The following is a 27,880-nucleotide window of genomic DNA, read 5'->3' as shown; positions in this document are numbered from 1 at the left end:
CAATCCAGAACTTTTTAATGGTTTCTAATTTACTGACGCACTGAACGTGAGAAATAAACAACAGTAGCATACATCATGTTGTATCTGTAGGTTAAATGAAGGACATTCTTACAAACCAGCGTTCTAGAAAACCAAGAGAAAGAGAGCGGAAAGTCAAATCTGGAGAATTTATCATCTAACAGTGCAAACAGGTGAATAATCTCTAATTCCAGATAAGATCCAGACGATACTTTCTCTTTTAAGAGCAGATATTATTGATGTAATAATCTATAGAATGTTAACTTTTAATCTGATGATACTACTGAATAAAAAATATCTCAAATAAATCAACAAAATTAGGTGTAGAGAATAAAGCACGTGGTGAATTTTTTTTTCACTTTAAATGTGCACGAAATGAAAGCAGAGACGTAAACAGAACAGGAAGCGCAAATGATTTAGTTGTATAGTCTTCAGCACTTCGAGCACATGGTCCACGAGAGACTTTTAAAATAGGAGACAAAAAACCCCATCAGAGACAGCTGAGACACATTACTGTGTCTCATTCAGGACGGCGCATAATCTCCTTTTTACTTTAAAAACACAGTGAAGGTAACTCAGTTTAGTGAGATTAGTTTATTCGCTTACATTCAGATGAAAACTGACGAGTAAATAAACTCGTAAAAACAACAAAATCAAAAGAAATGAGTTATAAACACAGTGCTGTTAAATACTGCACTCTGATTGGTCAGAATTGTTGATTCATTCTCTATAACAGCAGCTCAGGTTTATATTAACACGCTCGTTCTGATACGTTATTGTTTCTATAGTAACCACTCGTTCACAGGGGCGTGGCCGATGACCGCTCCGCGTAAGTTTCCTGTAAGGAGAAATGTGTTTATGTAACATTTATGGAAGGAGTCTCCAGTGTCAGAGCTTCGTAAGTAGTAAGTTTACACTTCTTTGCAGTTTTTAAAAAAATTATTATTAAACTAAAAAGTGAATTATTATTGAAATAACCTTGTTTTGTTGGAAGACATTTTTTTTCTCATTTTAAGCATTTATTTCTAGACTGAAGCAAAGTTATCTGTCAATAGGAGAAGTAAAGATGAAGCCTGAAATGTGTTAAAGCATCTAAAGAACAAAATATATTTTCACTTGTTTACAGTGGATGTAAAATGTTTACACACCCCTGCTAAAATGGCAGGTTTTTGTGATAAGATTCATTTTAGGTGACAAAATTAAAAATGTACAATAACCTGGTTGTATAAGTTTGCACACCCCTAAACTAATATGGAGTTGAAGCAGCGTTCAGTCTTTTTGGATGAGAGTGGGTCAGTGTGGAGCGTCTTGTCTGGACTTGGCGATATTTTGCCGTTGTTCCTTGTAAAAGCGTTCTAACTCCGTCGGGCGGAGGCGTCTCCTGCACACTGCCCTCTTCAGGTCAGCACACAGATCTCTGATTGGATTTAGGTCTGGACTCTGGCTGGGACGTTCCACATGCTTGAGCTGGTTTTGGTGAAGCTGTTCCTCTGTTGATCTGGAGGTTTTCTTCGGGTCGTCGTCGTGCTGAAGGTGAAATTCCTCTTCATCTGAAGTGTTGAAGGTTTTGCGCCAGAATTGACGGGTATTTGGAGTTATTCATTATTCCCTCCACCCTGATGAAAGCCCCAGTTCCAGCTGGAGAAAAACAGACCCAAACTCTGATGCTGCCCCCACCGTGCTTCCCCGTGGAGACCGAGTTCTTCTGGTGATGTGCTGTGGGTTTGTGCCGAACATATCTTTTGGTATTTTGGCCAAAAAGTTCAACTTTGCTCTCCTCGGACCAGAACACTTTATTCCACATGGTTTTGGGAGATCGGATGTGTTGTTTGTTTATTTTTTTGGTTAAAAAGGCTTCCGTCTTGCCCCCCTACCCCATCACCCAGAGATATGAAGAATTCAGGAGATTGTCCTCACATGTCGGGAGCAACCAGTACTGGCCAGTAATTGCTGCAGATCTTTTCATGTTTCTGTAGGCCTCTCTGCAGCCTCCCTGACCAGTTCCTCCTGATCTTCTCATCAGTTTTAGAGGGACGTCCTGCTCTTAGTGTCACCGTCGTGTCATATTTTCTCCACGTGTTGATGATCGTCTTTACAGTGTTCCATGGTATATCCGATGCCTCGGAAATATTCTTGTATCCCTCTCCTGAGTGATATTTTCCAACAATGAGATCCCGGACCTGCTCTGTAAGATCTTTGCGTATCAAGAAGATGTCAGGAGAATCCTATAGGAACAGCTGGACTTTATTTGGGGTTAATCAGTCACTTTAATTGATGGCAGGTGTACACTAATTATATTTAAATGAGCTTTCATGTGATTGGTTGATTCTGAACACTGCCACATTCCCAAATATAAAAGGGTGTGCAGACTTACGCAAACTGGAGACTGGAAGTTCTTTTGTTTTTATTATATTTTCCTCCTAAAAATGAATTTTATTGTTTTTCACTTTAATTAACAGGTTAAAATTTCACAATAAACCTAGAAAAGGTTCTGACATGATTTATCTTGGTTTCTTTCTTTTTTCTTTTTTTTCTTTTTTTTTACACCATTTTAACAGGGGTGTGTACACTTTTTCGATCCACTTTATATATATATATATATATATATATATATATATATATATATATATATATATATATATATATATATATAATATTTCTTTTTGCAGTCTGGATATTTTGGAAAATCTTGAGGCAATGGCTACTTAGATATTTTTATTATTACACACTATTACAATATGCAGGGCAGAGATGAGGCTGAAAAACACCAGAGTTGTTCTTTAAGACCAGTTTTGGACGTAGAGCAGAAATGGGAAATGGGCAAGAAGGCGAGAACAGAAAGAGTCTTTGTGCTCCGACTGAGAGTGATGTGTGATCTGATAAATAAAAAAAAGAAAAGTCTGAAACATGGACATAAGGATTCTTGTTGTACACTTGGAGATTTTGGCCTGAGGATAGAAAGTGTGTGTGTGTCCAAGAGAGAGGGGAAGATTGTGACGTAAGGCTTCCAAAAACAGCTGAGGGAGTGAGAGGTGAGGGTCTGATGGAGGGGGGGAAGGGGGGAAGAGGGGGTGGAGATTCGGACAGAGAGAGAGATGGTAAGAATGCATGTGGGAGACGGCAGGAGACGAGCAGAAGGGAAACACCTCGAGCAGGGGAGAGAGAGAGAGAGAGAGAGAGAGAGAGAATGTGTGTGAGCAGCAGTACACAGTGTTTACAGTGAAGGAAAGAAAGGACTAACGCAGGAGTTAGAAAAGAAAGTTGGATGAGAGTGTGAGAGGAAGAGAAGAGAAGAGAGGAAGAGAGATCATGGGCTGCTTCTTCAGCAAACGGAGTAAAGTCGAGGAACGAGTTCTCCATTTCACTGACGGGCCTCAAACACGGGACTGTGCTGAGGATGCGGAGATCCTCAGCCTCACTGAGGTGTGTGTGTGTGTGTGTGTGTACATGTTTATAGATCAGTGCAGGTGGTTCACATCTGTGTATAGATTAACGGATAATTTTAATTTATCTTTTATTTTATTATTTATTATTATTATTTTTTAATCATTTTATTTTTGTTTTTTTCAAGTAATGTATTAGATTTTTGTACATTTATTTTCAATTTTATTAATTGTATTTTTCTTAAAATATACTTTTATTTATATTTTATTTTACTATACCTTTGCTTCTTTTCATTTTACTTCACTTCACTTCACTTCACTTGCAGAAGGCCACACAGGAGCACTGAAACCACACAGACTCACAGACTCAAGTGTTTATGAAAAATATCTACATTATTAATAAAAACTACTACTACTACTAATAATAATAATAAAAACTTTTTAATGGAATGGAGCATCTAAAACAATCCATAGATTCTTTGGCTAAATGTGATAAGAAACTGGGGTGTGTGTGTGTGTGTGTGTGTGTGTGTGTGTGTGTGTGTGTGTGAGTGAATGAAGTGTAGATCTGACCAACAAGGTTTGAAGAATCTCCCATGCTCTGTATCCTAATGGATCAAAACATTTCCTATCTATATTTGGCAGTTATTCCGATATTTGAGCCCACACACACAGTCACACACACACACACACACACACACACACACACACACACATGTGTTAGCCCGGGTCACACGGGCAGGATAAAAATACACAGTGGAATTCTGGGACGGTGGAAGCAGACCAACCTGGAGTCATGGCATGCGTTTCCCACCTGCTGCCGTCTACTGCTGCTTTGAATATTTACTTACCGTGTGTGTGTGTGTGTGTGTGTGTGCGCACGCATCTGTTACTGTGAGTGGTCTGAGAGTTCCAATTTCAAGGACCTTTGTGGCTGCACACATCGGAATGTTAGCGGTCTACATTCATTTCAATAAAATCTGAAAAACTGCAACATAAAATCTGATTTTATTGATTTACATTCAGTAATCTCCAGGGATTTTACTCCCTAATCTGATTTCTTTCTGACAAATGCATTGAAATTTATTTAACATTTTTTATTTGACTTTAGGGCTGTTTCTAATTAGAAGTAGTGTTTTTATATTCATAATATATATACAGCTGCAATCAAAATGATTCAACCCCCAGTGCAAATCAGGTTTGTTCAAATTTTCAGACTTTTGTCTGTTTACGATGAACAAATCAAACAAACACAACGAATGCTTCAAGTGGTTTCCCCAAATTCAACTGAAAATGCAACTTATAATGACTTCTCCAGTCTCTAAATTATTCACCCCCCTGAATAGAATCCCTCACAACAGCACACATATGCAGAACAGGTGTTGTCTCAAGCACACCTGATGCTAAACTAATCAAGGGCTTCACTGATTGATGAAATACCTGAACTGGCTAGGGGTAGAAAATATATGAAATACCTGGACGGGGCAGAAAAAGGAGACTATCGACGGCTGCAAGCAGATTTGTGAGACGGCAGGTTGTGAAAAACCCTCGAGTGACAGTAAAAGACCTGCAGTAAGACTTGATGTAACAGGCGCTGAGGTTTCATTGAGCACAGTAAGGAGCGTACTAAATGCAGAAGGTCTCCATGCCAGAACTCCAAGACGTTCAGCCACAGAAGTTTTGGGATTCTGTTCTGTGGAGTGATGAAACTAAACTGGAACTTTTCAGCACGATGGATCAGCGGTATGTCTGGAGGAAGAAGAATGAAGAAGGAACACTCTGTCCACAGTCGAGCATGGTGGGGGCTCGGTGATGCTCCGGGGCTGCTTTACATCCTCTGGCACTGGAAACCTGCAGCGTGTGGAAGGCGAGATGGATTCATTGAAGTATCAGGAAATCCTAGGAGAAAACCTCATGCTGTCTGTGAGGAAGCTGAAGCTTGGGCGTCATTGGACTTTCCAACAGGACAATGATCCCAAATACCTCAAATTCCACCGAGGCTTGGTTGCAGAAAAAGTTCTGGAAGATTCTACAGGGCCATCACAGTCACCTGACTTGAACCCCATAGAAAATCTCTGGTGGGATTTGAAGAAGGCAGTTGCAGCACGCAAACCCAAGAATATTACTGAAATGGAGGACATTGCTCATGTGGAATGGGAGAAGATTCCTCAGGAACGCTGCAGAAGCTCTGCATCTCGTTTGCAGCAGGTCATAACAGCAAAAGGTGCTCTCCTAAGTACTAAAGATGCTCACCATGAAGGGGGTGAATAATTTTGAGACTGGAGAAATCATTATAATTTGCAACCTGATTTGCGGGGGGGGGGGGGGGGTTGATAATTGATCATTTTGATAGCAACTGTAAGTTGGATGTTGTTTGGGTTTCTCTGTGTGGTGTTCCTGGGATTATACACACAGCACTTCTTTCTCCAAACATGATGAACTGAGTTCTGTTTTTATTTAGGGTTAGGGTTAGGGTTAAATACGTTTACTCAGTGGAGTTTAGTGTGAGGTGTAAGAACGGAGGTGACTGTGGTGCAGTTCATTGCTTTTTGTTCTCTGTGTAACTACTGCTGCTGCTGCTTTCAGGTCGTCCTGCAACTCTGTTCAGGTGACTGTGGGCTTTCCTCATACCTTACCTATCATTCATCCGAGTGTGTAGTGTGAGATCTATGTACCTGTCCAGTGATGATTAGTTGTGATTGTAGTTCCAAGAACTTTCCACCTGCGTATTACCAAACCAGCTGCACTGACAGGGATGTTTAAGGTCTTTGCTACAGCTCTGCTGCTTTTTCCATTTGAGTATTGTCCCTGAGAACTCTAGGAAGCTCCTTCACCTTGATTTATACTTGTGTGATCTCTTTCCAACCAATACAACATCTTTTATAATGACAATGACACGTGCAATTTGCATGAGAACTTTTTTGTAGCATATATATCAAGAAATTGATTTATTATTGTAATTATGTTTAATATTAATTAATATATATATTTATATATGCAGTTATCTAATCATCCAATCATGTGGTAGCAGCACAATGCATAAAATCATGTAGATACAGGTCAAGTGCTTCAGTTCTCATCAAATATAAGAATGAAGAACGTGTGATCTCTGTGACTTTAACCGTGCCGTGGTTGTTGGTACCAGATCAGCTGGTCTGAGTATTTAAGAAACTGCTGATCTTCTGTGATTTCCACACACACACCAGTCTGTAGAGTTTACACAGAATGGTGCAAAAAACAAAAAACAAAAGTGTCACAATACTTATTTTTCCTTTATCTATCCATCTGTCTGCATCTAAGCTTCTTTCTCTAATAGTCTATCTGTCTATCTATCTATCTATGTGTGGTTCGGAAGAAATGAGCTTCTTTCTCTGTTGGATTAAAAAGGAAAATGAAAGATATCAGATTAAAAGTGCCCATGAACATTGAAGAGAATAAGATTACAGGGATAAAATGTAGCTTTGCCAAACTTTGCTGAAATTTAATAATAGGATTAATCTGATGATACTTAGATTAAGATAATATGCTGTCTACATCGTTACACTTTTGTGAGAATAATCTGGGAGTTTAAACGGGGGTGAGAGAAAGAGTGAGAGAGAGGGAGAAAGAGAGAGAGTGTGAGAGAGAGAGAGAGAAAGAGAGAGAGAATGAGAGAGAGAATGAGAGAGAGAATGAGAGCGAGTGAGAGAGAGAGTGTGAGAGCAAGAGAGAAAGAGAGAGAGAGAGAGTGAAAGAGAGAATGTGAGAGAGAAAGAGAGAGAGAATGAGAGAGGGAGAGAGAGAGAGCGCGCACTGCCCCGTGTGTATTGGAGGGAAATACTTTAGTCATGAGCGGGGATTTGGCTGAAGACAGAGAAGAGGGTGGAGGCGAGGATTAAACCGAGGAAACATTTCTATCCTAAATTTCTCTCCTCCGTTAATTTCCCCTGAATTCAGTAAAGTTTTCTCAGCGCACTCAAACGTGTGTCTTGGCGTGTTACAGTGTGAATTGTGTTACAGTGTGAACTGTGTTACAGTGTGTGTTACAATGTGTGTTACAGTGTGAATTGTGTTACAGTGTGTGTTACAGTGTGAATTGTGTTACAGTGTGAACTGTGTTACAGTGTGTGTTACAATGTGTGTTACAGTGTGAATTGTGTTACAGTGTGAATTGTGTTACAGTGTGTTACAGTGTGAATTGTGTTACAGTGTGAATTGTGTTACAGTGTGAACTGTGTTACAGTGTGTGTTACAATGTGTGTTACAGTGTGAATTGTGTTACAGTGTGAATTGTGTTACAGTGTGTTACAGTGTGAATTGTGTTACAGTGTGAATTGTGTTACAGCGTGTTACAGTGTGAATTGTGTTACAGTGTGAACTGTGTTACAGTGTGTGTTACAATGTGTGTTACAGTGTGAATTGTGTTACAGTGTGTTACAGTGTGAATTGTGTTACAGTGTGTTACAGTGTGAATTGTGTTACAGTGTGAATTGTGTTACAGTGTGAACTGTGTTACAGTGTGTGTTACAATGTGTGTTACAGTGTGAATTGTGTTACAGTGTGAGTTACAATGTGTGTTACAGTGTGAATTGTGTTACAGTGTGAACTGTGTTACAGCGTGTTACAGTGTGAATTGTGTTACAGTGTGAATTGTGTTACAGTGTGTTAGTGTGAATTGTGTTACAGTGTGAATTGTGTTACAGTGTGTGTTACAATGTGTGTTACAGTGTGAATTGTGTTACAGTGTGAACTGTGTTACAGCGTGTTACAGTGTGAATTGTGTTACAGTGTGAATTGTGTTACAGTGTGTTACAGTGTGAATTGTGTTACAGTGTGAATTGTGTTACAGTGTGAACTGTGTTACAGTGTGTGTTACAATGTGTGTTACAGTGTGAATTGTGTTACAGTGTGAATTGTGTTACAGCGTGTTACAGTGTGAATTGTGTTACAGTGTGAACTGTGTTACAGTGTGTTACAGTGTGAATTGTGTTACAGTGTGAACTGTGTTACAGTGTGTGTTACAATGTGTGTTACAGTGTGAATTGTGTTACAGTGTGAACTGTGTTACAGTGTGTTACAGTGTGAATTGTGTTACAGTGTGAATTGTGTTACAGTGTGTTACAGTGTGAATTGTGTTACAGTGTGAATTGTGTTACAGTGTGTTACAGTGTGAATTGTGTTACAGTGTGAATTGTGTTACAGTGTGTTACAGTGTGAATTGTGTTACAGTGTGAACTGTGTTACAGTGTGTTACAGTGTGAATTGTGTTACAGTGTGAACTGTGTTACAGTGTGTGTTACAATGTGTGTTACAGTGTGAATTGTGTTACAGTGTGAACTGTGTTACAGTGTGTTACAGTGTGAATTGTGTTACAGTGTGAATTGTGTTACAGTGTGTTACAGTGTGAATTGTGTTACAGTGTGAATTGTGTTACAGTGTGAACTGTGTTACAGCGTGTTACAGTGTGAATTGTGTTACAGTGTGAACTGTGTTACAGCGTGTGTTACAATGTGTGTTACAGTGTGAATTGTGTTACAGTGTGTGTTACAGTGTGAATTGTGTTACAGTGTGAATTGTGTTACAGTGTCAGAATCAGAAAACGCACCCGAGCAGCGTGTTCATGTTCCAGAGAAACACAACACGTCATAATCACGTCACGTTTCATTTATTTCTCACTCAAGCCAACACAAGTGCAGTGTTTAGATTCCACAGAGACAGAGTTCATCGACACGTGCACACGTTCTTAACGACAACGATCCCGTCACGTGTAATCATTCACATGCAGACTTTCTATAAAGAGATGTTTGTTTATTGAACATTTACGGAAGGAGTCTCCAGCGTCAGCTCTTCGTGATAGTCAGAAAGTAGTTTACGCTTCTTTGCGGTTTCTCGGTAACACGACACGCTGCGGGGATTTTTTGTGTCTTATTGACTTCAAGAGAGAGGAAAAAGAAAGAGAGGGATGGAGAAGGAACGAGTGTTTATAGCTGCTCTAACGTACGCGAGAACAGGAACTGACCTGCTTCACCAATAATAAATGTAACTATAAACGGATAAAAGTACGATGTGAAGAAAAGTTTATTCATTGGCAAATTACTGTGGTAGAGAGGAATACCCTAACCCTCTCCTCTTCTTTTCTGTAAACTTCCATCTGTTCTTTTTTCTTCTTTTCTTTTTCTCTGTTATTCTGTTTTTTCATTTCGTTTCTTCCCTTCTTCCCTTTTCCCTTTTCCACTCTTCTTTTTTTTTCTCTTCTCATATTCCCCCCTTCTCTTCTCTTTTTTTCCTGGAGAAGTAACAGTGAAATAATTAATACCTTTTAAAGTTAATAATTTTCTGTAAAACAAAAGGCTTTAATAATGTCTGTGTGTGTGTGTGTGTGTGTGTGTGTGTGTGTGTGTGTGTGTAGGTTGGAGCACAGTCTTTAAAAGGGGGAAAGATTGAGAAGAAAAAACACTGTGTTGTGTGTAGACAGATTTTAGACAGTGATGGAGCCTGTTATAGAGGTGAGACACACACACTCACACACACTCACACACACACACTCACACACACACACCCACACACACACACACACACACACACACACAATAAAGACAAAGGTTCATTCTAACATGATGTTCTTTTCTCTTACAGAATGTAAAAGTGCAGTTAATAGTAACAGTGAAATGAAGGTATGTCTCTGATCAGCGTCTGTGTAAGATATTGAGTATATTGAGAAGTTTGCAGTGTTTTCCATGGCTGTTCGCTTTGTCAGGAACACCTAGCTATAAGTACAGATGCTACTAGCCGAACCACACTTTCAGTAATGTGGCAGTAGCAGACGGTTTTGTTTCACCAAATCACGTAGCTTTTCCTGTAACAAGCAGGAAGTGGACGTGTAGTGCTGTTGTGATACACAGCTACTTTCCCCCTTTTCACATAAAAATTCAACATTATTTCTGAAACAAACCAATCAAACTGTGATATCTGTCCAGAACCAAGTCCAGTACTTCCAATTAGTGTCTGGAAAGTAACAGGATTAGCACTGCGGCTACAAAGGATTAATGAAACCCTGATTATATTTATCAAGAAAAACACCAAACAAGTTCTTGAGCAGAATGTACGTCAATACATTAAAAAAAAGAAAGCGTTACGTATACTCAGTAGTACATCCTGAAAGAAAACGTGCCATTCTGCACTTTGTACCCTGTACTTGTGTAAGCGAATGACCGATATATCAACACGGAAATGCAAAATATATCATATCATCCTCACTAATTTGTTCATGAGGTTCACAAGGTCAAAGTTCACCTAGGTAAATTGACTGCAAATGCACTTTTCACATCCTGCGTCCTTTCCCCTTCAGTGGATCGGGTTTTCCGCAGGTCAATTTTATTCTCACCTGGTCCTAAATCATAAACGATAAAGGCTGAACCATGGATGTTTCCACAGAAACCCAGAAAATGTAGCTCCTGAACTTTACCAAGTCTCACTGGAGCTCCAGACACTGAAAAATGAAGACTAAAATCCGGTGATGCTTTTGAGTTGATTTGAGGCTGATAAACTTGGCTAACCTGGTTGCCTCTGCCATGAGATTAAGATTAGATGAACCCAAGCTGCTTTGCAATAACCATGTCAGTCTCAGGATTCTCACAACGGAGAGCTGAAATCTGTTCAAGATCCGCTAAAGTGTCGCCGCCGGTGTGCCAATACTTTTTACACTAGCATTTCCAAAGGTAAAATTTTGGTTTGAAAAATAAAGAATAAAATGAATAAAAAAGAGAGACATTGTCCCCATACGCTTAAGCTCAAAATATCACATATTGCTGTTTCATTTTATATACAGTATTCATTTTAATGGAGGGTGCCAATATTTCTGGAGCTGATCCAAACCACAGAGCGCAGCTGTTCGGCTGTAATCTCAGAGTTCTCCGATTTCTCTCACGCTGTGTTACGTGGGTGGGACAGAGGGTGGGACAGAGGGTGGGACAGGGGGTGGGCGGGGGTGGGCAGGGGGTTGTAGTGACACTGAGAGGGAGAACAGGATCGGAGACTGTTGTAAATGCTGTTAGAACCCGTGTCATGAGAAGGAACCAGAGCGGAGAACCAGTCATCTGAAAGGTAAAAACACCTTCCTGATTATCGGACCTGAAAGTCACATGTGCTTGGTGCGAGTAATTTCAGCTGAAGGTGAAGTGACGGTTTAACGGGGTAGTCACACGTACGAAATTATCTCTGTGTGCTTTTAATCTCGCTTTGTTGATAGAACCACAGTGTTCCAAACAGATTAGACCATTAGAACTTTATTTAATCCGTTAGTATTTCAATTCTCTTCTCTCCTCTTCTTTTCTGTAAACTTCCATCTGTTCTTTTTTTCTTCTTATCTTTTTCTCTGTTATTTACTTTTTTTTCATTTTGTCTCTTCCCTTCTTACCTTTTCCCGTTTCCACTCTTCTTTTCTTTTTTTCTCTTCTCATATTTCCTTTTCTCTTCTCTTCTCTTTTTTCCTGGAGATGTAATAGTGAAATAATTAATACTTTTTAAAGTGAATAATTTTCTGTAAAACAAATGGCTTGAATAATGTCTGTGTTTGTGTGTGTGTGTGTGCGCGCGTGTGTGTGCGTGTGTGTTCGATGGTGGCATTAATGTGGAAAGTCAGTAAGTCATTCAGTAAATCGGTCAGTGATTCAGTCAGTCAGTCTGAGGGGTTTGTTTATCAACCTGCTGTCAGTCAGTCAGTCATTCAGTCAGTCAGAGAGTCAGTCAGTCAGTCATTCAGTCAGTCAGAGAGTCAGTCAATCAGTCATTTGGTCAGTCAGAGAGTCAGTCAGTCAGTCAGTCAGTCAGAGAGTCAGTCAGTCAGTCAGTCAGTCAGAGAGTCAATCAGTCATTTGGTCTGTCAGAGAGTCAGTCAGTCAGTCAGTCATTCAGTCAGTCAGTGAGTCAGTCATTCATTCAATCAGTAAGTCAGTCAGTCAGTCATTGTTCAATCAGTCAGTCAGTCATTCAGTCTGTAAGTCAGTCAGTGAGTCAGTCATTCATTCAATCAGTCAGTCAGAGAGTCAGTCATTCAGTGTCATTCATTTGGTCAGTCAGTCAGTGAGTTGTTCAGTCAGTCAGAGAGTCAGTCAGTCATTCAGTCAGTCAGAGAGTCAGTCAGTCATTCAGTCAGTCAGAGAGTCAGTCAGCCATTTGGTCAGTCAGTCAGTGAGTCAGTCAGTCAGTCATTCAGTCAGACAGTCAGTCAGTTATTTGGTCAGTCAGAGAGTCAGTCAGTGAGTCAGTCAGTCAGTCATTTGGTCAGTCAGTCAGTGAGTCAGTCAGTCAGTCATTCAGTCAGAGAGTCAGTCAGTCATTTGGTCAGTCAGAGAGTCAGTCAGTGAGTCAGTCAGTCAGTCATTTGGTCAGTCAGTCAGAGAGTTAGTCATTCGGTCAGTCAGTCAGAGAGTTAGTCATTCGGTCAGTCAGTCAGAGAGTCAGTCATTCATTCAGTCAGTCAGTCAGAGAGTCAGTCATTCAGTTGGTCAGAGAGTCATTCAGTCAGTTGGTCAGTAAATCTGTTAGTCACTCGGAGGGGTTTGTTTATCACCCTGCTGAGACAGGATGCAGTAAAGTCTCTCTCATGTCTCTCATTATTACACTCTCTGGACCTGTTTCCTGTCTGCTCTGAACTTTGTGTCCAGACTGCACTAATGCAGATATTAAACTCATTAGTATTTAGTGTGTGCAGTGTGTGTGTGTGTGCGTGTGTGTAGTGTTTGTTAGACAAGTGTTAAATGTCCACACACAGTGTGTCAGTGAGACCAGCTGATCCTCTGAAATAGAGTTATAGAAATAGTTCCTTAAATCCAGTAAGCATTTCACTCATCCTCCATTCTCTCTCCATCAGCTGTTCTCCGGTTCTCTTTTCATCTCCCTCTGTGTCACTCAACTCGCTATTTTAACCAAGCTCTCTAACTTTACTTCTTTCTCTGTGTTTTGCATGTCAACATTTGGGACATAAATGAAATTCCTAAATGCCTAGGGTTGGTCATATGACCTATAATCTATAAAACACTCTCCTGGAAAACACTTCCTCGTGATGTTTGTATCGTCTGCAGTGTTTCAGTATTTAATGAGTAATAACAGAGCTGTAAGTCTGAGATGGAGTGTTTCTGCCATTTGGATGGTAAAAAAAAACACACAGTCATACTGTGTGTAAATAGGGGGAAACTCACTTTCAATCATATTGTTATATTTGTTTATATTAGGTTAAACAGTGATAAACACACACACACACACACACACACACACATGCTGGTGTTAAGCATTAGCAGATGTCTCCCATCGTGTCACTAAATTAATGAACTAAGAGGATGTCTTTAAAACCACCGGGACACTCCGCAGTGTTCATGCACATCTGTTTGTGTTACTATGGCAACAATAATAAATAAACACAAGCACTTGTCATTGACAATCACGCTGTTTTAAACAAACGCATTATACACATTTATATCAGGTTTTTTGTGCATGTTTTATGAACAGTTTGTATTGTACACCAGTGTGTTACTTTCAACTTAATAATGCTTTGATTAATCTTTTTTTTTTAAACTCTTTACAGAAAATTTCACAATATCAACACTTACACGTGTTTTTTAATCCGTGTGTATGGAGTGTGTTCTGTACAAGTCCCTGTGAACGAGCTGCGACAGTAGCATATTAGAAGGAGAGCATTCGTATAAATGTGCGGTTTGAAGTTATCCTGCTCTCTTTCATCCTCCACTCGCTTCCTGTTTTCTCTCGGGGAGTTGAAGTCGCCTAACATTTAACCCGAGGGCTTTGAAAGTCTTTCAGCGTAGCCTGTGTACATGTATTTGTACGTGTGAGTCTAAGTGTGTGTTTATGGCGGTTTATGAGCTTTGCACCCCAGCGAGCTCCAGCTCCGTGTATCACACAGCCGGAACACAATTCTCTTCCTCCAGACAGAACAGATACGTACTTTCTTTCATATAAAAGAAAGAAAGTCCAAAAGATATATCGACATGTATGTGGGGAAAGTTTTGTGTATTCAGAGCGGGGTTATGCACATGCTTAAGTCGATCTTCTGGACGCGGAGTATTAAAAATCGCCAGTGTGTAGATCACGAGGTTTCGAGAGTAGCGTCTGAGACGACACTCACCTTTAAACTGAGGAAGAAGATCAAGAATGACACAATTGAACAATGAATAATACAAATGAAGTTGAATACATTTGCCATTTAATTGCTGTTAAATCCCCAGGTAAAAGTAGATGCATGAAGGGATTTGGTTGAAATTGGTGCCATGAAGTTCTCTTCACTGGGCCACTATTTCACGAGGACCTATCGTAGAAACACTCCAGGATGGAGGGATCTCAGCGTCCAGCGTTATATACAAAGATTCGATTTTTAATCGTAGCTGGAGCATCAAGTATTCAGCAATCATTATTTCAAACGTACTCATCTCTGTAGTTTCGTCTCTTTCTCTTCGTTCTGGTTTTATTGTCTTATCCACGGCTTGTCACATAAACTATGTGATAGAAATAGGATGTCGTGGTGTTTTCTCTCATGCGGTAGCTGTTTAGATCCTCAAAATGTTCAGGAACATGGAAAGATCTCTGAAAGATGTCTGGACATAACTGGCCTCTCAGATCTCCATCTCTGGTCTTCCTCGTATGAATACTGTGAAGATAACATGGGCTATGGGATAAAACAGGATTCAACGGTCTCAGAAGTCTGGCATGTTTACAGTTTTAAGTGTTGAAATGTACGAGATCTATTTGGCAACCCTGTCTCCTTTTTCTCTCTCTTTTAGTCATCTAAAAGTCAAAGCACCGCTCCTCCCAGGTATGAAGAATCATGCCAATGTAATAATGATGTCAGGATATTTGTTCTTTGATGATTGCAGCTATTTTCTCCTTTTTAAAGGAGTGACAGCGTGGATTGCGTGATGGAGAACGTCATGGAGAGCCGTTATGATTTCGACCTGATCTACATCACCGAGAGGATCATCTCTGTCTTCTTCCTGCCTGACCTGGATGAACACCGCTATCGCAGAAACCTGAAGGAAGTGGCGGCCATGTTGAAATCGAGACATCAGGAGAAGTTTCTGGTCAGTTATTTTCATCAACATCAGCAGCAGCAGCTCGTAATCTGTATCACGGTGAATCAGAACCGATGGTTAAATTGCATCCTTTCCTCTTTCAGGTCATAAATCTGTCTGAGAAACGTCATGACATCTGCAGATTAAACCCCAAGGTACAATTTATAGACGACATCTCAATACTCTAAAAAGTGACTATGCTTGGAAATCCGAGTCTGAATCATGGTGAAATTGATTCTTTGGTTTATTTGCTAAATAATCATTAGATTACTATATACAGTAAATAACAGTTTAAATGACTGTATCACATCCATTTATTTTCTCTTTCAGTTGGTCAGTCCAAATTTCTGGCATTTCTGACACTCTACAGGTCTCTCCTTGGCTCAGTTTGTACCTCGCGACTCTTTCAGCAGCAATGAATCAAGTGTTGACTCACTTCTTGCAGTTGGGTTGATTCACGATGCTTTCCACATGGAACCCTTTTGTGTTCTGCCCCTTGGTGTGGTTCTTTAGGCAGGCGAGAACACGACAATTACACTCGGGTCTGAAAGTGTCTGAGCGAGGTGGTCTCAGTCCACTTTCACGTAAACCCTAGTGAGGACGTCATTAGACTCTGAATCGACCCGAGTGCAGGAAGTGAATCAAACCTGCCAGCATTATTAATTAATTTTATTTTTTTTTGTAAATGTGACCTGCTAAGCAAAGCCAAAACACAGAGCTGTAGCACTGCAGAAATACCATGTATTCTGGAGAGTCAGACCAAGAAACACTGCATGCGACACATAAAACGTCCTAAATGTATTATTTATATCATTATAAAATCATTTATTTAGCACTTTTTCCATGCTCAACCGACTTTTGAGGTTTTCTACTCACACTTGGTGAAGGTTTGTTTAACTTTTCACTCACCGTTTCAGTAGTTATTGAACACCATAAATAATGACCTACAATGCCGGATATACCTTCCCCTCGCTCTCATTGGCAGAACAGCATCCATAGAACTGACGATACTACCCACAATTAATTACTTATTTTCAATGATCCCTGCTCGACCTCCACTTTCCTAGTATAAATCTCTCAACTCCAGTAACTTTTATTTATATCAGGGAGGACTTTCAACATTACCTCACTACCCAACTCCTATATATAATCAAATGGATAAAACCCAGTCAGATAAGTGAGATTTGGATAGATGCAGAACAGGCACTACCATTCATTAGTCCTGCTATCAAACACCACCCCTGCTTCAAAAGTCCAACAGTGGCAGCAACTTTAACAGCTTGGTGGAAATGTAATAAAACTATAAATTCAGCACTTCGACTAACCGAACACACTCCCATATGGAACGACCCCAGACACAGCGCAGATAACAAACAGCTCCACATGGGTAGAAAAGGGCATTACGCACCTCATCAAAACAACACCTTTACATCATCCCCCTCATTGGAAGACGACTTACCAGTCTCTCCTAGAGAAGATTTTTGGCCACAATTCTTATAGAACATGTCCCTCATAGCTAATAATCAGGTCTGCACCTGATACAATGCAAAATAATCCATAGAACTCACTACACCTGTCATAGGATGTATAGAATGGGCTTCAGGGAATCTGACGTCTGCACGCAGTGCACACAAAATAAACCATACATGCCATATGGGACCACACAACAGTTAATCACTTCTGGAAACAAATCCCTTTCTGAATAGACCGTCCCACTCTCCTCTTCACTCTGCTTACCTGGAGATACATCTGGGATCAACATCACAAAGGAAAACACAATAATCCTTCTTACAGTGCTGACCATCACCAACGTCTCAGATTTGATTAAAATTATTAGTAAAGTCACAATGAGCTGAACATGTTCTGCACCTGTCAGGTCGAAGAGTTTGGTTGGCCGGACCTACATGCCCCGCCCCTGGATAAGATCTGCACCATGTGTAAGACTATGGAAGGCTGGTTGAACTCTGACCCCCGCAATGTCGTCGTGCTTCACTGCAAGGTCAGGGGTTAAAGTTCATCCTAAATGTCATGTTGTTTAAAGCATTACACCTGCAGAACTGAGTAACTTTAGAACTGAGCATCTTGTGGGAGGAGCTAATTTCAGGGCCAGAAAATTTCAAACAGAAGCCAGAAATGAAGACTCTAATCAGATCTGTTAGATGGAATTATTACAAAGGACAGTTTAATACCGGGATTTGAAAAGACGTGGTTATTACTGGACTATGAACTGCACCTTTAACGACGACTTAATAATAACTGTTAATGACACAATTTTCTCAGGGTAACCGTGGCAAGACTGGAGTAATAATATCAGCGTACATGCACTTCAGCAAGATATCAGCCGGGTAAGCATTTACACACACATTCATACAGTCGTGTCGTGTTACGCACTTTACACAGTTTCATGATCCGTGGATGGTTGTGTCTCAGGGCAGATCACGCTCTCACCACCGTCGCCATGAGGAAGTTTTGTGAGGATAAAATCTCCTCCTCTCTACAGCCGTCTCAGAACAGGTTCCTCACCAGCCTGAAGCCTGATTACTGACATCTGACATCATAATAATGAAGCATTTAATCTAAAGAATACTTTTCCTCATTCACGCTGAATCTTATTCCTCTCCCACACAGATATATTTATTATTTTTCCGGGCTTCTGTCTGGTGCAATCAAGATAAACAGCTCATCCCTGCTCCTGCACCAGGTTCACATTCCAGCTATAACCAACTATGAGCCCGGTGAAGGTACTCACACTTTATACAGTCTTGATAAAAAGCCTTCAAATAGCAGTTTATAATGTTTAGCGCCCTCTTCTGCCTGAAATTGCAATTACAGAAAAAAATATTCTAACCAGCCCCACACAAACAATCCTGAACTTTTTACCTTGTTCGTAATGTTGAAGATTTATCAATTTTACTTTTTATTTATTTATTTATCAATCACTTAATACTATAATTATTAATAAATTATTAAATACTATTTAAATATAAGCCTAAAAGGTTCAAATTGTATTATTATTCCTGCTGACCTGCTAAAAATATATATCCATAATTATATACAGTATCTCACAAAAGTGAGTACACCCCTCACATTTTTGTAAATATTTGATTATATCTTTTAATGTGACAACACTGAAGAAATGACACTTTGCTACAATGTAAAGTAGTGAGTGTACAGCTTGTGTAACAGTGTAAATTTGCTGTCCCCTCAAAATAACTCAACACACAGCCATTAATGTCTAAACCGCTGGCAACAAAAGTGAGTACACCCCTAAGTGAAAATGTCCAAATTGGCCCCAGTTAGCCATTTTCCCTCCCCGGTGTCATGTGACTTGTTAGTGTTACAAGGTCTCAGGTGTGAATGGGGAGCAGGTGTGTTAAATTTGGTGTCATCGCTCTCACACTCCCTCATACTGGTCACTGGAAGTTCAACATGGCACCTCATGGCAAAGAACTCTCTGAGGATCTGAAAAAAAGAACTGTTGCTCTACATAAAGATGGCCTAGGCTATAAGAAAATTGCCAAGACCCTGACACTGAGCTGTAGCACGGTGGCCAAGACCATACAGCGGTTTAACAGGACAGGTTCCACTCAGAACAGGCCTCGCCATGGTCCACCAAAGAAGTCGAGTGCACGTGCTCAGCGTCATATCCAGAGGTTATCTTTGGGAAATAGACGTATGAGTGCTGCCAGCATTGCTGCAGAGGTTGAAGGGGTGGGGGGTCAGCCTGTCAGTGCTCAGACCATACGCCGCACACTGCATCAAACTGGTCTGCATGGCTGTCGTCCCAGAAGGAAGCCTCTTCTAAAGATGATGCACAAGAAAGCCCGCAAACAGTTTGCTGAAGACAAGCAGACTAAGGACATGGATTACTGGAACCATGTCCTGTGGTCTGATGAAACCAAGATAAACTTATTTGGTTCAGATGGTGTCAAGCATGTGTTGGCAATCAGGTGAGGAATACAAAGACAAATGTGTCTTGCCTACAGTCAAGCATGGTGGTGGGAGTGTCATGGTCTGGGGCTGTATGAGTGCTGGGGAGCTACAGTTCATTGAGGGAACCATGAATGCCAACATGTACTGTGACATACTGAAGCAGAGCATGATCCCCTCCCTTCGGAGACTGGGCCGCAGGGCAGTATTCCAGCATGATACCGACCCCAAACACACCTCCAAGATGACCACTGCCCTGCTAAAGAAGCTGAGGGTGAAGGTGATGGACTGGCCAAGCATGTCTCCAGACCTAAACCCTATTCAGCATCTGTGGGGCATCCTCAAACGGAAGGTGGAGGAGCACAAGGTCTCTAACATCCACCAGCTCCGTGATGTGGTCATGGAGGAGTGGAAGAGGACTCCAGTGGCAACCTGTGACGCTCTGGTGAACTCCATGCCCAAGAGGGTTAAGGCAGCGCTGGAAAATAATGGTGGCCACACAAAATATTGACACTTTGGGCCCAATTTGGACATTTTCACTTAGGGGTGTACTCACTTTTGTTGCCAGCGGTTTAGACATTAATGGCTGTGTGTTCAGTTATTTTGAGGGGACAGCAAATTTACACTGTTACACAAGCTGTACACTCACTACTTTACACTGTAGCAAAGTGTCATTTCTTCAGTGTTGTCACAAGATATCATCAAATATTTACAAAAATGTGAGGGGTGTACTCACTTTTGTGAGATACTGTGTATATATATATATATATATATATATATATATATATATATATATATATATATATATATAAGGATAACTATTACATATTTATCTTTAAAATGTTAAGTATAATTTTTATAATTTTAATTTTAATTATAAATGTTTATTACTTAATCTTGTTTCGTAGATTAATTTATTCATTTCTAAAATATTTCTTACATTTCTTGAACCTTATTTTTTAAATGATTTTTTTTCTTACTTATTTCCTAAATTAATTATTAATTTCTAAAAAAAAATACATATTTTAAATTTCTTTAAAGAAATATTAATAGTGTCATGTCTGCCACCTACAGGATAATATATGAATGTATATTGTTTTGTACTTTGTTTAAATGTATTAGGATAAAACATTAATATTGACGGGAGGCACAGTGACTTTTGCTTCTGGGTTGGAGGTTTCCTGCTTCCACCCTGTGCTTTGCGGGTTTCCTCTGGGTACTCCGGTTTCCTCCCCGAGTCCAAAGACATGCGTTGTAGGCTGATTGGCATCTCTAAATTGTCTGAAGTGTGTGAATGGGTGTGTGAGTGTGTGTGTGTGATTGTACCCTGTGATGGGTTTGCACCCGTCCAGGATGTCCCCTGCCTTATGCCCCAAGTTCCGTGGGATCGGCTCCAGGCTCCCTGCGACCCTGTGTAGGATAAGCGATACAGAAAATGGATGGATCAATATTGCCATAGCATTGTGTAAAATATGTTATGTATTGATGTTTTGAGCATGGTTGTAAATTTCTCTCTCTCAGCTTATGCACCATTTCTGAAGATCTATCAGTCTCTGAAACTGGTCTACGCCACAGGAATATAGTAAGTCAAGTCTCAAGCTTCATTATTGCAAATTAATGATCATTAATATCTACTGCAGGACTAAACTCTTTTGTATTTGTTGCAGTGAAACCAACAGCTCCAGGAAGCGAATGTTGTGCATCAAAATAGAACCGGCTCTACTGTTGAAGGGGGACATCATGGTACGATATGATGAACCGTACTGCCATGCAGTGTATAACCTGTCATAATAAGTCAGAAAATGAAAACGCTGTAAGTTCTATCTTCTCATCTCTAGGTGAAGTGTTATCATCGGCGCTCAAATGTGTGTGAAAGAGAGTGTGTGTTCAGAGTGCAGTTTCATACATGTACCGTTCACGGATCACAGCTTTGGTTCGGAAAAAAAGAGCTGGATCGTGCATGCTCAGGTGTGTATTTACACACACGGCAAGTATGGAAGTTTAAAATAAACAGAAAACCAACCCCCACACACACATATGCACACATTGCATTTGTCTGATGTTATATGTGATATTATTTATTCTTTTAGATAAACGCTATCCAGCTGATGCTACAGTGGAGCTTGTGTTCTCCACTAGTCCAGACCAAAAGAGAGGTGCTGATTTTGTCATTTCATCACCCACATCATCCATCATACCTGTCAACAGTTATACCCAATCTCCTTTAACTGCAGTGTGTGTGTGTGTGTGTGTGTGTGTGTGTGTGTGTGTTTTCAGGAGAGGAGATTCAGAGGAAGGATCCTGGGGGGAGTCCAGTTATCAGCTGCACGGATCCTGTAGTGCGCTGGGACTCATATGAAAACTTTAATCTTCACCATGAGGACAGTATAGAGGGTATGTACACACACACACACACACAAACACAATATACACTCACTTTATACGCACACTAGAGGTGTGAATCAGCATTGGGATAGAGTATATGGGAGCAGGGAGGATTGGTTAGGGTAAATGCAAAAGTAGGAGGGAGTGGTCAGAGTATCTGTGGAAGTGGTCTGAACATCTGAAGTAACAGGCCGAAGTGGTAAGAGAATCCAAAATAATAGGAAGTAGCTGTCTAGACAAAGCATCTGAGATAATGGATGGTAGCAGTCAGAAAAGCTAAAGTAATGGACAGGAGTGGTATACCCTGATGTATATGAGGCAATAGAGGGGTGTGGTCAGAGTATCTGAGGTAATGTACAGGAGTGGTCAGAGTAAATGAGGCAATAGATGGAAGTGGTCAGAATATCTGAGGCAATAGATGGGAGTGGTCAATATATCTGAGGCAATAGATGGGGGTGGTCAGAGAATCTGAGGTAATGGGTGGTAGCGGTAAGAATATCTAAAGTAATGGACAGGAGTGGTCAGAGTACTTTAATTATTCAATTAGTTATTAATTAGTCAGAGTATCTGAGACAATGGATTGGAATGGTCAGAGTCTCTGCAGGAGGAGGCAGGAGTGTTTGTGGGAGTGGTCTAAGCAGTTATGAAATATAGCAGGAATCATCATAGAACTTGCAGGAATAGGAGGGAAGTGTTAGAGTATCTGGGCATGGTGAGCATGGCCAAGTTAACAGCAAAAGCAGGCATGAGTGGTCACAGAATCTGCAGGAGTGGTCTAAGTATGTGTACAAATGATTGGGACTGGTCTAAGTGTCTCTGAAAGTGAATGGTAGTCTGCAGTATCTCGAGAAGTTGGTGGGTCCAATGTACATCTCTAGTCCATGACTTGTCCTCTTATAGCAGAGTGGAATACACACATCACACCAATCATTCTACCTAGGTAAATTTAACTCCATTCTACATAAACATCCATAAAGTAACCTTACTGTGTCTCTGTTTGTTGTGTAGATATCTGTCACACTCGCGGCCCACTAGATGGCAGTTTGTACGCCCAGGTGAAGAAGCGCCGCGTACCTGGATCCACTACCAATAACCCACAAGTCATCAACTGCTCCACTCCCAGTCAGTTACCCTGTCTTAGCTCTGACTCAGGTCACCGTTCCACTCACTCAGAGCTTGAGGGACCACCACGACTTTCTTCATCCCATTATCCTCACCAAAGGGAGGACAAAGAGAGGGACAGGGAAAGGGATAAACCAAATGTGAGACAGAAGGATCGAGAGACAGCTATACTTGATGATGGGGATTGCTCTCATGTCCGGGTGGAGCGCTCTTGCTGTGGTCGTCCCTATTCCCACCCTCATTCCTACTTGGGCCCTGATTTGTCCAAAACACCCCCTCAAAAACTCCATCCCAAACACTACACGCTGCCTTGTACTCGTACTTCCACTCTGCCTGTCTGTGAGCCGTGTGGGTCTCAGCCTGACTTTCTGTGGGAGAGAGGGCACTGTCAGAATCACGTCTGCACTCGGTCCTGTTACCCTTACTCTTCGCCAGAAACACACACTCATACCTGTACTCGTCCGTCCCATGCACACACACTTCCTGTACAAGCTCGCTTATTCTGTTCAGGGGATACATGCCCTCTGTTCCATTACTCTGCTCTAGCCCACAACCACACCCACATTCCACCATCTCAGTCTTCCCACCAATCCCTGCCTTCCAGTTCTTATCATGAGTTACGCTTCAGCTCAACTTCACCTACTTCCTGTTCCTGCAGGGACTGCTCACACCTGCGGGAGGATCTGTCCCACTCTCTCAGAGTGAGCCAACTCGAAAGCCTCCCTTGGCACCGAGAGCCAGGGTTTGGATATAGGCGGGAGGGGGCTGTGCACTGGACAAGAGATGGAGATATGGAGTCTCAGGACCCAGACTGCTGGCAGCACAGAGCTGTTATGCCACCCATGATGGCATCCTTTGGACATGGACATAGACATTGCCATTCCATCTCTAAACAAGACCGTACAGTCTATGGAGCAGATCCCCGACCAGACCCTTCATCAAGTCCATATCCAAGCCCCCACAGCAGTGGATACCACAGCCCCCATCTACCCTGGCCCTGCTCCCCCCCACATGTTAGAGACAGCCCTGGCTATGCTTCCATGGCTCAGTCTCCAAACTCATCTCCACTAACTCACACCCCTTCCCCAAAAAGGACCAGTCTTACCCAACATCACATTCGGATCCCCATGTCTGGAAAAGATATCCAATTCAACCACGCAGGTATGACCTATTGCATTTTATATAAACAGTTCTAAACAGAATATTGCATATCAAACAACATATCAAGTTTTAATTCATTTTCTCCATTTTTAGTCATTTGCCAATTCCTACACACTAGCTAGCTCGCACCTATCACACAAGAGCTACCAAACAGGGAATGTGAGGGCTAAGACATGAAGCCAGACACTGCATGTTTTTTTGATCTGTTGCTCATGCTATGTCACAGGGCAGATGATCACACTTGGAGGAAAGCGCTTATTGCCCTCTTCTACCCATGACTGCTTAGTGTCACTTTAATTGACAGGGGACAGAGTAATGTAATCCCTCCCATCCAGAGAGTACAACCAATTTTGCTCCCAGCAATGGATGACTGTTGCATTACCAGCATTTAAACTGATGGGGCAACTTTACTGTTGCACCATTTGGGAGCCAAGCAAGTGCCATTCTGATGTTCGATGTTCTCCATGAAACACAGGCTCCATCAACCTCCCAAGTGAGACAACTGTCTAAATTCTTAGGTCCTCCTGGATGTGATGAGGGTATATGTAATGAGTGGTAATAGCCTGATGAGCGCTGATCTATAATGGACATTTGGTAGCGTAGGTTTGGTCCATTTTGCCATTCTCATTCAAGTGTCAGCTTGGGCTACAGGTTCCCAACTCTGGTCCAGGACAATCCCCTATCCTGCACATTTGACTGTTTTAACATTAAAACATTTTTATTAGATTTTTATTGTTGGCTTTGGTCTTGGTATCATTTCAAGTTTGGAGTTACATGACAAGGACTTGAAATTTAGAGTCAGAAAGTTACTGACTATTTAAACATTTCAAGCCCCGAACCTGACCTATATAACACTATTATCATCAAATAAGATCATATGTTTCAAATATATAAACAGATTTTCTTGTTTTGCAGAAGTCTCAGATGAACATTCAAAGCTGAAAAATCCCCATGAGGTTTCTACAAAAGAGGATTGTAATAATGCTCTTTCTCTGCAAGTCCAAAACAAGTACATACAAGATTAATATTTTCTTTCATATTCTTCTGTTTGTGCCTCCATTTCTGCCATGAATTTTAGGAATTGTGTTCTAATATTTATGTCAATGGTTGGTATTTTCTAAATCTCCTCTGAATTTCACAGTGTAGGACCACCAATAGACCCAGAAGAGTCGGGCAATAATGACATTAGAGATTCTCCACCTAACAGCAGTACCTCAACTGAGCTCACCGAAGAGCTACAACAGTCCGAGGCAAAAAATGCAGATGTCACAGAGTCCACATCCACCACAGTCCTTGCGAGTGAGCCTAGCCAAACTGCTGAACAGCCAGTCACAGCTTTGGGAGCAGAGCCTCTTGTGTATGTCACTCAGGTACAAGGGAATCCCTCTTTACCTACTGAGATGGAAAAGAACTCTGCATGCCCATCAGAAAGAAGCTCCACCTGTGAACTTCTTTTGTTGGGCCCCAGTTCTGAGGGACAAAGCCTGACCTCTTTGACTGATAAGGCTTCGTCCAATGAGGATGGAAGTAATAGTGATTTGAGAGCTCCCTCCCCAGTGCCTGATGGCTACATCACACCTTTGTTCCCTTTGTCATCATCCAACTACCCTCTCTTGACTGTGCCTCATCTTCCGTACACTGGCTACACTGCAATTACCATTCCTTCTTACCCTCCTCAACCCCCTCTCCCTGAAAAACAGCGTGTTAGTTCTCTCCAGGATTCTTCCACAAGTGCATCCTCAGTCAGATCATCCACAGCATCTTCCACCTCTTCCTTCCAGGCTCAAATCACATTCTTACCCACTGCAGACACCAGACAAAAAGTAACTCCAGAGCCGGAAAATAGTGTCAGTGCCAAGTTTGTGCAGGATACCTCCAAGTTCTGGTACAAGCCTGGAATCTCCAGAGATCAATGTAAGATATAGAACAGACTTTTCTATATTATACCCAAAGATCTTTTTAGAAAAGAATGTAATTTAAATAATTTGTTGGTTTTTTTTGCTCTCTAGCAATTGCTGTTTTGAAGGATAAGGAGCCTGGCTATTTTCTAATAAGGGACAGCAGCTCATTCCAGGATGCATATGGACTGGCTCTTAAAGTGGCCACACCCCCTGCTCATGTCAGCAACCATGGCCACAACTCTCACTCACAGGAGCAGCTGGTCAGACACTTTCTGATCGAGAGCGGAGCAAAAGGAGTGAAAATAAAAGGCTGTCAGAACGAAACGTACTTTGGTGAGAAAACATGTTGGTCCTGGTGCCCTCTGCTGGTCTGGGGCCAGTCGCACCTACATGATTTACACAACTTTAACATAGTAAAATTTAAGCAACATAAAAAAGGCATAAAGACTTCCTCATGTCGGAATCCTTGAAGTTCATTCATATTTGAATTCCCCCAACTGCAGGAAGTGAACCAAACATGCCATGGGTTTTGGGATGCATCTTTTTTTTTGTAGATACATGCTCTTAAACTGAACTAGGAAGCCCAAACTAAGCCAAAAGACAGAGTTATAGTGCTGCAGAAATGCCACGTGCTCTGGGATACGCAATCCCTGGTTCCATGTTCTGCATGCTTAAATTAGATTATTGTGACGTCTGTGCGCCGGCTTTGTTTACCTTTTTTCTGTAATAATGAACGAATAATAAATCTGTGTGTTTTACAAGTGTGCTTTCAGCTCTACGCACCCATCAGAAAATGTCTTTTATGTTTTTTTTAACTCTGTGCAATGTGAAGCCAAACGAACCAAATAGCAAACGAACCGAAGTAGTAATGTTGCTCTGATTCAGACTTGGATAACAAACTAATAATAATAAGTGTGAACGCACCTTACAACTGCTTTAGGTACGAAGTGTTGTTGCAGCTGACCGCTGTTTCTGATCCACATTTTCTTCACGTTTGCAGGATCTCTGTCTGCTCTGGTATACCAGCACTCCATCACACCTGTCTCTCTGCCCTGCAAACTACACATCCCAGACCAAGGTATCTCACTCACATACATCTCACAACCACTTCTCATAACTCGTTATAGTTATAGTGTCGTTGCTAGTGTGGGTGAATATGTGCTCAGGCGTGTTGGTGTGTTTCAGATCTTGTAGGAGAGTTGCAGGAGAAGCAGACTGGCACCAACACCAGCACGGCTGCAGAACTGCTCAAACAGGGAGCTGGTGAGCATCCATCCATCCAACCAAACAACTAATGGAGTTCTTCTTACGTTTTCTTACTGTCTCGGTCTTTGTGTCTCTCCCAGCCTGCAATGTTCTCTATATAAACTCTGTGGACACTGAGTCTCTGACTGGCCCACAAGCCATCTCCAGAGCAGTGAAGTGCACTCTGACTCAGGAACCCTGCTCTTCAGGAACCGTAGTTCACTTCAAAGTGTCTACTCAGGGCATCACCCTTACAGACAATCAACGCAGGTACACAACACACACAGCCAAACCCTGAGAGCTGTTGGCAAACATACAACAATAAATCATTTATATCTCCACACATGCTAGCTAGAGAAAGGATTACGCTAGTCTGTTCACTCGTGGAGCAAATGTCATTAAATACATCCTGGTTCATTCAGATCGCTGCATCCAATCATAGGTCACTTTTCTTTACTATTGACTATGTTAAATAATGGTTTTCTTTCAAAGCTAATGAACCAACAACAACAACAACAAAATAATGTATTGTCTGTTTCTATGTCTCATTCCCCATTTAGACTGTTCTTCAGGAGACATTATCCAATCCATAGTGTTATATTCAGCTGCGTGGATCCAGAGGATCAAAGGTAACTGTTGTGATAATTAATACCAAATAAAAAGCTATTCGATCGTG

General features: G+C 41.2%; 1 protein-coding gene and 1 long non-coding RNA gene across 3 annotated transcripts in view; one reads left to right on the top strand and one right to left on the bottom strand.

Annotated features, from left to right (window-relative positions):
* Nucleotides 1-2,664: 2,664 nt before the first annotated feature.
* The window catches only part of tns2b (tensin 2b), a 26,256-nt gene continuing 1,040 nt past the window's right edge, over nucleotides 2,665-27,880 (top strand). For both annotated transcript variants that reach the window (XM_053636371.1, XM_053636370.1), the window contains exons 1-23: nucleotides 2,665-3,441; nucleotides 9,790-9,886; nucleotides 10,017-10,054; nucleotides 15,173-15,204; nucleotides 15,286-15,469; nucleotides 15,565-15,615; nucleotides 17,337-17,459; nucleotides 17,741-17,805; nucleotides 17,891-17,974; nucleotides 18,089-18,201; nucleotides 20,912-20,972; nucleotides 21,058-21,133; nucleotides 21,229-21,358; nucleotides 21,481-21,546; nucleotides 21,668-21,784; nucleotides 22,784-24,058; nucleotides 24,974-25,067; nucleotides 25,200-25,972; nucleotides 26,068-26,292; nucleotides 26,960-27,037; nucleotides 27,145-27,222; nucleotides 27,306-27,474; nucleotides 27,765-27,833. In XM_053636371.1, the coding sequence (XP_053492346.1) occupies nucleotides 3,328-3,441; nucleotides 9,790-9,886; nucleotides 10,017-10,054; nucleotides 15,173-15,204; nucleotides 15,286-15,469; nucleotides 15,565-15,615; nucleotides 17,337-17,459; nucleotides 17,741-17,805; nucleotides 17,891-17,974; nucleotides 18,089-18,201; nucleotides 20,912-20,972; nucleotides 21,058-21,133; nucleotides 21,229-21,358; nucleotides 21,481-21,546; nucleotides 21,668-21,784; nucleotides 22,784-24,058; nucleotides 24,974-25,067; nucleotides 25,200-25,972; nucleotides 26,068-26,292; nucleotides 26,960-27,037; nucleotides 27,145-27,222; nucleotides 27,306-27,474; nucleotides 27,765-27,833 (4,112 nt within the window). In that variant the 5' untranslated portion in view covers nucleotides 2,665-3,327. The remainder of the gene's footprint in view (nucleotides 3,442-9,789; nucleotides 9,887-10,016; nucleotides 10,055-15,172; nucleotides 15,205-15,285; nucleotides 15,470-15,564; nucleotides 15,616-17,336; nucleotides 17,460-17,740; nucleotides 17,806-17,890; nucleotides 17,975-18,088; nucleotides 18,202-20,911; nucleotides 20,973-21,057; nucleotides 21,134-21,228; nucleotides 21,359-21,480; nucleotides 21,547-21,667; nucleotides 21,785-22,783; nucleotides 24,059-24,973; nucleotides 25,068-25,199; nucleotides 25,973-26,067; nucleotides 26,293-26,959; nucleotides 27,038-27,144; nucleotides 27,223-27,305; nucleotides 27,475-27,764; nucleotides 27,834-27,880) is intronic.
* Nucleotides 26,954-27,880, bottom strand: part of LOC128614821 (uncharacterized) — a 26,695-nt gene continuing 25,768 nt past the window's right edge. The window contains exon 3 of the long non-coding RNA XR_008387103.1: nucleotides 26,954-27,018. This is a non-coding gene — a long non-coding RNA (uncharacterized LOC128614821). The remainder of the gene's footprint in view (nucleotides 27,019-27,880) is intronic.

This window comes from Ictalurus furcatus, chromosome 11 (genome assembly GCF_023375685.1).
Source record: "Ictalurus furcatus strain D&B chromosome 11, Billie_1.0, whole genome shotgun sequence".
In the NCBI taxonomy this organism is placed as follows: Eukaryota; Metazoa; Chordata; class Actinopteri; order Siluriformes; family Ictaluridae; genus Ictalurus; species Ictalurus furcatus.
The sequence above is the reverse complement of the archived record's forward strand: the minus strand, read 5'-3'. Positions and strand labels throughout refer to the sequence as shown.